This window comes from Antennarius striatus, chromosome 9 (assembly GCF_040054535.1).
Source record: "Antennarius striatus isolate MH-2024 chromosome 9, ASM4005453v1, whole genome shotgun sequence".
Lineage (NCBI taxonomy): Eukaryota > Metazoa > Chordata > Actinopteri > Lophiiformes > Antennariidae > Antennarius > Antennarius striatus.
In genome coordinates, this window is record NC_090784.1 from 23,226,794 (window position 1) to 23,235,930 (window position 9,137).

The following is a 9,137-nucleotide window of genomic DNA, read 5'->3' on the forward strand; positions in this document are numbered from 1 at the left end:
CACCTACTGGTTCTTAGCTGGTGGCGTCTTCCAACCCAGTTCATGAGAGAACAACTATTTCAGATCTGCATTTTCTTAAATCTTTTGAAACGTGTTAATTTTTGTTTTTCCTCGCTCGGAAAAGATCAGCTTTTGCTTATTGTGAACCTCTCGCTCTCAAATCTGTTTTAAGAGGATATCCAGATACTTATTTCTGTCATTTAGCGCTGGCAAGATGACAAACTTGTTGACAGCGCCAAGTAGGTCATTGTTAAAGCCAGTCTGCGTCAAACAGCATTTGCTATTTTAGTACATTTTTTAAAGTGACGACCAGACGGTCTGGGCACGCCGTTCCGCAACTCGCTAGTGTCGGTTGAGAAAATTTTTGTTTGAATTATTTACCCGGATCCATCTGGTTTGCAAATACATCCCAAACTTACGTGCGTATGATGTTCAGACCCGTGTTACACGCGTGTGGATATACTTTAAATCTGCAGGGGCCCTAATGGTCCCTCAAGGCCCAGCGCTATGGCCCTGGAGCCGGTCTTTTTATTCCCTCGTATTGGTTATGTTTTATTCAAAGCGTCTCCTCTGAAAACAGATTAATGATAAATCTATTTTCTCTGCAACTTGGAGCCGTTTACGCGCTTTAATGACCACGTTGTTGTTCATAAAAGGTTTTTTGGACGCGTTGCTGAGTCACGGAGTTAGACATGGCCGCTCACTGCCACCTTGTGGCTGAACGGAGGAAGTACATGAATAAAAAATATTAAAAATAATGTTAAAAATAACATTTCTTTCCTAATTACGACTGGATTTCGATTGGCTGCAGATTAATTCATTAATAACAAATTTGTCAGAATATTTCTGACTTTTATTTGACTGTAGGAGAACTATTTGTTTATTTCAATAAAACATCTCATATTTGTCATATTTAATTCACATTTTTAATTCTATAACATTTACTTCTATAATATTGTATTCTATATTATTTAATTCTATTTATAAAACGAGGTGGCGCGTCTTGTTTGTCCCTCAGCATCATTCTGTCCAATGAGGAGTGGCGGGGGGCGTTCCCGTCTGCCTCCGCCATCACCGGCGCGTGAACCACAACAACAAACGGCGACGGGACACCGAATGGGCGACGCGTCGGTGTAACCTGCCCCCCAGGTGAGACGGGAGGGAACGGCCCCCATGCGACAAACGAACCCCCCCCCCCTTCTTTCCACGGAGCCGGTGACGTAAACAGCCGCGCGGATGAAGCGAATGAATTGCGTGTCATTTGCGTATAATTAACCGTTACTGCGTCGGTGCGCGACGCGGCGCGTGTTAAACGCGCGGTTTCAAGAACAAACGGTCACCGCGGCGCGTGATGGACGCGGGTAAACCGCCCGCGAGCCGCCGGGACGCGGTGTTCTCGCTACCGGAATGGCGGCCGGGGCCGAGGTGCGCGCACACCGTGACGGTCTCTGGGCAACAGGCCGGAGTAACGCAGTACTTCTACTTGAGTACTGGTGTCAGGAAGTATTTTGGAACGAGGATCTACTGAAACGGGTTTAAATAAAACAATATCATGAGGTTCATTAAATATATAAAAAATATCCGGTTAAACTAAATAAACCAGTTTGGTCAGATAAAATAAACCAGAACCTGTTGATTTTAATTATTTTTCTCAGCCCTTATTTGTGTATATTAGAATCACCTGCTCAGTATCCCCGCCTCCTACCAGTAAGTCCACTGGGATTGGCTCCAGCAACCCCCCCCCCCCCCGCATACCACCGATTTCTAGAATACGTCTAATTATTATTACGACGCCATACAAACGTCCTCCAGTTCCTGGGAAATATTTTGCGGAACTCGGCCAGGTGTGGTTTCATACCTGTGTCGTGTTGAGTCGTCGCGCCTCGCTGCACCTTATCTTCTGTGTTTGTGTGCAGAAATACCCGCAGCTATGGGCAAGTCCCAGTCACACCTGTCCAAACACAAAGACGAGAGTCAGGACGCGCTGACTGCCGACGGTGAGTACCAAGACGGTCCGGCGGACGAGGATGCCAAGAACGGAGACGTGTCGCAGTTCCCCTATGTGGAGTTCACGGGGCGGGACAGCGTCACCTGCCCCACCTGCCAGGGCACCGGCAGGATCCCACGAGGTAAAGTTGTCTAGAGGCAACCAGGAAAAGAGCCTATCGGTGTCGTACGTCTGTAACGTCCGTCCCGTCCTACAGGTCAGGAGAATCAGCTGGTGGCTCTGATTCCCTACAGTGACCAGCGGCTCCGGCCCAGCAGGACGTGAGTCTGACGTGTTCTCGTAAAAGACCAGTTGACCTAAGCGGGGGTGTGACAAAACTCCATCTCTGTTTTCTCGTTTCTCCCCCCTCAAGGAAGCTGTACGTCACCATATCCGTGGCACTCTGCCTGCTGCTGTCCAGCCTGGCTGTCTTCTTCCTGTTCCCGCGCTCCATCGAAGTGTCATACGTCGGCGTGAAGAGCGCCTACGTCTCCTACGACGTGGAGAAACAGATCGTCTATCTCAACATCACGGTAAGGCAGTAGTCGTAGTTTGTCCTTACGTTTTCCTCGGCAAGCCTCCGTCTCATCCTTTCGTCTTCTTGGTCCAGAGCACTCTGAACATCACCAACAACAACTACTACGCCATCTCTGTGACCAACATCACCGCCCAGGTCCAGTTCTCCAAGACGGTGATCGGGAAGGCCAAGCTGAACAACAGCTCGGTGATCATACCGCTGGACGAACGGCAGGTACGGAATCCCCGGAGCGTCATCAGCATGTTTACACCTAAGATGGATGGTATCCCGTTCTTTTCTCGGAAATCCTATTCAAGCCTGGTTGTCTTCAAGTTGTGTGACGTCACAAACAAACTTTGGTTGTGTGTTTCTAATGTTCTCTTTGTTGTTCTTGTGTCGCTGCAGATGGACTTCATGGTTCCCACCACCATCGCCGACGAGATGAGTTATATGTAGTGAGTTTTTGGTCACGAGTGGTAGAATTATCGGCCTTTTCACGCCTGGATCACTACCAATCACAAATTTGCTTGTCTTCCAGCGACTACTGCACCCTGTCCACCATCAAAGTTCACAACATCGTGGTCATGATGCAGTAAGTACCGCTGAACGCACAACGCCCTGTAAAAGAAAGATCCGTAGCCCATAGGGCTAAGGTTAGTTTGCGAATACCTGCCCTGAAATAACGCGGATTGCCTTTCCTTGCAGGGTGACGGTCACCACGTCGTACTTCGGACACACAGAGCAGGTCTCCCAGGAGATGTACCAGTACGTGGACTGCGGGGGAAACACCACCTCCTTGCACGGCCACGTTCAGGTCTACCAGTAATCACACCAACAGGAACCGCACCCCGCCCGGCCGGCCGAGGTCAAGGTTCTCACGGAGACACCCGGGCTGGCCAAAGATGAATCTTTGCACAGTGACGAAGGAACCATGTACAAGGACATTCCATTAATTAGTCACGTGGCTCATCTGTGTTTAAACCCCGCCCCCAACCCAACCGCTGTCTTCCCCTTGCAGGTCACAGGTGTAAACTCATGTTGGATTTTGATCAGATTGCCACAGGATGTCTCTGGACAAGTATGTCCTCCTTGCGCCAACAGAACAGATGTTTAATATTCAACGGTTTCACAAATGACGCACTTTAAGCCATTTTCATCTCGGACAGAAGTAAGAATGTTGAACAAATTCAAGAAGAACACCTCAACTTTCACCACCTAGAATATTATTCAAAACTTTGGAGGAAACAGAAGCAGCAAGAAGTTTCTTGACTGAAACCACTCACCTTTTTTTTACCAGTTCTCCCTGCCCCCGTTTTGTTTTCCTAAGTTATCCTTCTTGATATTGTGTCGTGCAGCGTAGATTATATACGTCATCTGTTTGGGAGAGGGGGGTTTCAGAGGTTTTCATTTTTAGCAGAAGTAGTAAAAGTCTTTTGTTTGACCTTCATCTCAGAGATTTAAGTGCTATGACTACTGCGAGGACTTTTGAGTATGAGAGACTAAATAACTCAAGGATAGATTTTAATTCCTTAAAGTGAGATAATAAAATAATATTTAAATATAAAATATCTACTTTTCTTTTTGCTTGCTTCAAACATCTGATATCAAGAATAACCGTTAACCTGGGGGGGGGGAACTGTTCACCGTTTCTTTTTTCTGGTTTTGACTTCCTCTTATTATATCTCGGAAACAAAGAAATCCCCAAACGAAACTTTTAATCTTGAAGCTCTATTTGTCTACCCAGGTCAGAAAAACGTTGTAGTGGTTTTAAAACAAAAGAACTCGGATCATTCCTGATGTCTGGTGTGAGTTCTTCTCTGCTCTGACTTTACTGCAGTGATTTTGTGTTTTTCATGCATGGACTTGAAAATAAAATTGTGAGTGAAGTTTTCTTTTTGAGTTTTTTTCCTGTTGTTTGTAATATTCCTGGTTCTCACTAGATGGCGCTGGTGGGTCAACTGAAGTACATGTTAGTGTTTATGACAGCATTAACATGTCCCCCCTCAAGCCGCAGGTGAAACAGATTCAGTCAGAATTGCAATTTTGGGATTTCTTTCCAACTCATTAACCCTTTAATCTTTGACACACGTAACTGTTTGCAGGACAAAACCTTAAATTTAAGCCTTAAATATTTAGCATTCTGCTTTCGCTCCGTCTCTGGTTGCATCACGTCAGACTTTTCGTTGCAGACTTTTGACATCTGTTCCTCTCATTTACTCATTTCCTCTCCAAAGATCCAGGTCAATGCTTTCAGTCCCTGCTCCCATAGTAGAACTGGCTCAAGGCTGTTTCCCCCCTCATCCATCACCATAAATACTAATCCTCTGCTAACAATAAGTGGTTAAAGTACAACATCGATATATTACTACCAGCAAGTTATCACATGACCATTTGGATTTTGACAGGCAGTCGGACAAAGTCTGGAAAACGGTAAAAGCTGAATGTTCGAAACGTTCCTGATTCCGTTTCAGGAGGCTCAGCGATTGATTTGTGAAAGTTAGAACGTACTTATTCATCGTGACGGCACTGGATCAACCTCAGGCCTGATTTAATGTCTTGTTTATGGACTTGAAAGTCATGGGAGACTTAAATCGAATGTGATTTGGAGGCCATGACGTGCAAAGACTAAGAGACTCCTGGGCTTTAATGGAAATAAGTGCGAGAGCGGAGCAGCTCGGATCATATGGAAAGCTGCTTTCCTGTTCTGGTTGTGTTATTGCCATCAGAGGCCTTCCCTTCACCCCACAGCTCGTTCAGACACACACGTCCTCTCACCAGGTACAGGAAATGGCTTTTACACGTGTGTTCTCCAAGCACTCCTCTGGTTTCCTAAAATATGACTCTGGTCGACTGCAGGATCGCGTTTTGTTCCGTCTTTTTACTACGTCGACTGGTCTGACCGCCTTCCTCTTTTCTTGCAGGCAGTTACTACTTGTGGTTTTAACAGTTTGATCTGTTTGTACTGAATGACCTTTCAGGAGAGGTCAGCCGGGCTAATTGTGGTAGAGAAGGTCCTGCTAACGGCTAAGAAGTTCAATTAAAGCAACTTAAATGGACCCTTATTTCATCATGAGCAACACGTCTGATTCACCAACATAAAATATCTGCCTTATAAACTGCCATTAAAAGAACTTAAAATATCTACATATTATAAGTGAAGGGAAAAGGGTAGATGCTGGAGGGGAAAGCTGAAAGCAGAAGAAGACGACTTTTTATAACGGCATTTTTATATATAATGGCAGTTTTATATAATGTACATAAAAGAGTAATATATAAAAATATATTACATATATACACACACACACAAATGTAAATCAATACTAAGTGTGGATAATATCCTGATTTTTAAGTGTTTTCAAAATAATGTGTCAATTATTGTGATATATATTTTTTGTGATATATTATTGTGACTGTATTTTTTATTTTTTATTTTTTATTTTTTATTTTTTCTAAAATCAGGACAAACACAAAAGTATTTTAAATCAGCAGCATTTTTTCATTCATGTCAAAATAATAATATTAAACAGTAAAAATCACATGCTAGCTGAAACTAGCTAGCCTCGTTTAGCTGAATCCCTTAGCATGCTAGCCGGCTAACCGCTTTAAATGAACTGTGAAACATGCTAACGCAGCTAGCCTGGTGCTAATGGGGAAGAGTGTGTGATAAAACACGTGAATCCTGTTGAATCCATCTTGCTGGAGCTCCAGTGTGGAGCCCCCCAGCCGTGAACCTGCGACCCGCAGCCAGCCCCCCCACGCGTGGACACTCCCCCCACCACCACAGCTCTAACCTGGGCGCAGCTTCCCACTGAGCGCCAGCGGCTCGACGCGGAGGACTCAGCCCGGCCACTCGCTCTCCATCCCGGTCTACCTCCTGCCTGTGACCCGCTCTCCCCGCCGCGGACCGTGGGCAGCATGCGGCTCGGTTCGGCTCTGCTTCTGGCCTCCCTGGTGGCTCTGGGCTCCGCGGGTTCGGACGCGCCCCGGGGGGTCCCGGTCGGGTTCGTTTTTGACCCGAGGGCGACGTGCGAGCCTCAGTGCGAACACGCAGGGATCTGCATCCGCAACAACACGTGTTTGTGCGCCCGCGGATACGAGGGGGAAAGCTGCCAGTTCGGTGAAGTCACCTTTAAAACTATTTAATTATTTTTTTATTTATTTAAAATTATTTTATAATGAGTTATTTTAATTTTTTTGTTTGTGATAGTAAAATGTAATATATCTGTTAAGATGCAAAAATTATAATTTAGAAAGTATTTATACAGTCATATGAGCAGAATTTAAATACCATACAGACTTATTTGTTTAAAGTGTGTTTAATGTATTATTTTTAATTTATATCCAGAAATGAACTGAAAATTAATGCAAAATCATCTAAAAATAGGTCCCTCATCGTAACTTTTAAGTCCAACGAAAGCGGTTTTTGTTGTTTTAAATTCACACTTATGTTTTTATCGTTGTGTGTTTGCAGCCAACTGTTACCCCAAATGTAAGAACGGGGGAGTATGTCTCCGGCCGGGGAAGTGCAGATGTCCTCTTGGACTGGGAGGGAGATACTGCCATAAAGGTGAGCGGGTTCGCTGGCAGGGAATTTCATCTGTGGTCTGGAAGATGTTCAGAGCTGAGGGATCTGCTTTATTCATTCTGCCCTGATGTCAGAGTTCTGTCCATACATTCCAGCTCTTTCCAGACATCCGTATTACTTCTAACATCCAGTAGGAATAAATATGTTTATATTCTGCAAAAAGTCATCAAATGTACTGATCTTATTGTTAGACCTGACACTTATCATCCTATTGGTGTGTCAGATATTATGAAACTCAGGCTTAAATAAACCAGTGTTTCTGAAACATACAGCTCCACAGATTATTTTCATAGCCAGAAAAATAAAATATTTGGAAAATAAGATCTTCATGGATGAGTCTCGCAAATTTGTTGAAAAAAACTAACATATTTGTATAATTGTACAACAATGTAGCATAATTTTGCTTTAATTTGTAAAATTTTTGCATGCGGACACATGCATCAGGTTTTTCAGGAAAAAACTTATAAGGTAAGTCTCGAAATCCTGAAAAGCCGAGTGAATTTTGATGCCTTAAAGGATTAAAGTACAAATAAATAAAACTAACACAAGACTGAAAGATGATTTTAATCAAACCAGAAAAGCCAAAAACTTTGACAGCAAAGATTCCAGACAAGTTAAAATAAGAAATGAAACATAATTTAAACATCGTGTCCGCCTCTCGCAGTGGCGTGTGAGGGCGGGTGCTGGAACGGAGGCGAATGCATCGTCGTCAACGGGGTGGCCCAGTGTATCTGCCCCTCCAGCTGGACCGGCTCCAAATGCCAGGAGGGTACGTTCACACCCGCCTCTAGTCACCCCGGTAACAACCCGGGTCATTAAACTTACTGAAGAGACGTCGTTTCATGTTAGAATTTTATTCTTGCGGTTCCTGATTAGCTAAGCTATTTTAGCTAAAATCACCTGTGTTTGATAGAAATACGCTAGAGTTTCTAATTAGCTAGCAGGGTTAGCTGATGAGTCAGCTGAATGTTTGCCGAAATGTATGCTAATGATATTCTTCTCGCTGATCTTCTGTATCCAAACTACTTGTTTTTAGGTACCTGGGTTGTTAGCTAGCTCGTGTTTACGCTAGTTAGCTAACAAACAGACCAATATTTGGAGGGAAACAGCTAATTGTTTCCGTTATGCTAATCTAAACTGAAACTAGACCTGTTTTGTCTCGTCTGGCTAGCTAGCAACGTTAGTTAACAAGAAAAATCAGAAAACCGATGTTTGGAAAGAAAAAGGCTAATTATTTCCTTCCAATGTCTTGTACGTTTAAAGACTGGTTAGCCAGCGACATTTTCTTTTTGTGGATTTTCTAAATTAAAAATAATCCAACTAGTTTTTCTTAGCCGTTAGTTGAGCTAGTTAGGTTGGTAGCTAGCTGTTCTAGCTAATTAGCAAGACCTAAACTCCAGCGGTTTGTTCTCCGAACAGCGATCTGTCCTCAGGGATGTCAGAACGGCGGGATCTGCGTGGCGCCGGGAATCTGCAGCTGTCCAGAGGGCTGGCTGGGCGGAGCCTGTCATACCGGTGAGCCCCGCCCCTTTTTGGAATATACCGTGCGTATTTAACTTATTAATAACTAACTGGTAATTTTGTGTTTTCGTAGCGGTGTGCGATCTGCGCTGTCTGAACGGAGGGAAGTGCTTCTCGCCAAACAAATGCCGCTGCCGCCCCCCGTTCTCTGGCCCCCGCTGCCAGGAGAGGAGAAAGTCCTATTAGGGTGACCCCCTGTTGGGGTCAAAGGTCAAATGGGACCCAAAAGGGACTCCTTACAGATGGATGTTGAAACATTCATAGTTTTTTTTTTAACGCTATACGATTTGTTCTGACATTATATAAAGAAACTGGTTTTACCTCCTGGTTTTTGAGCCGTTCTACGGATGAAAGACAAATGAAATGATTTACAGACAGGAAATGGTACGTTTATTTTATCTCATGTAATTTGTACCACAATATAAGCTGCTGTCGGAATTTTTTTTTTATAAAACACATTTTATATAAACTCTAACAGGTAAAAACAACCTTTAATACATATTGGCATCAGTGTGTGTGTACTGTAT

At 44.0% G+C, this 9,137-nt stretch overlaps 2 protein-coding genes across 2 annotated transcripts; both read left to right on the forward strand.

Moving 5' to 3' along the window:
* Positions 1 to 1,012: 1,012 nt before the first annotated feature.
* On the forward strand, positions 1,013 to 4,381 carry tmem106ba (transmembrane protein 106Ba). The gene is made up of 8 exons (XM_068323744.1): positions 1,013 to 1,149; positions 1,917 to 2,129; positions 2,205 to 2,268; positions 2,361 to 2,520; positions 2,598 to 2,738; positions 2,910 to 2,959; positions 3,043 to 3,096; positions 3,210 to 4,381. Exons 2-8 carry the CDS (start codon positions 1,931 to 1,933, stop codon positions 3,328 to 3,330), a joined length of 789 nt encoding a protein of 262 aa, XP_068179845.1. The 5' UTR covers positions 1,013 to 1,149; positions 1,917 to 1,930; the 3' UTR covers positions 3,331 to 4,381.
* Positions 4,382 to 6,248: 1,867 nt separating this feature from the next.
* Positions 6,249 to 9,057, forward strand: seraf (Schwann cell-specific EGF-like repeat autocrine factor). Its single transcript, XM_068324051.1, has 5 exons — positions 6,249 to 6,621; positions 6,976 to 7,071; positions 7,754 to 7,858; positions 8,509 to 8,604; positions 8,684 to 9,057. The coding sequence occupies exons 1-5, from the start codon at positions 6,420 to 6,422 to the stop codon at positions 8,794 to 8,796; spliced, it is 612 nt and encodes a 203-aa protein (XP_068180152.1). The 5' UTR covers positions 6,249 to 6,419; the 3' UTR covers positions 8,797 to 9,057.
* Positions 9,058 to 9,137: the final 80 nt, after the last annotated feature.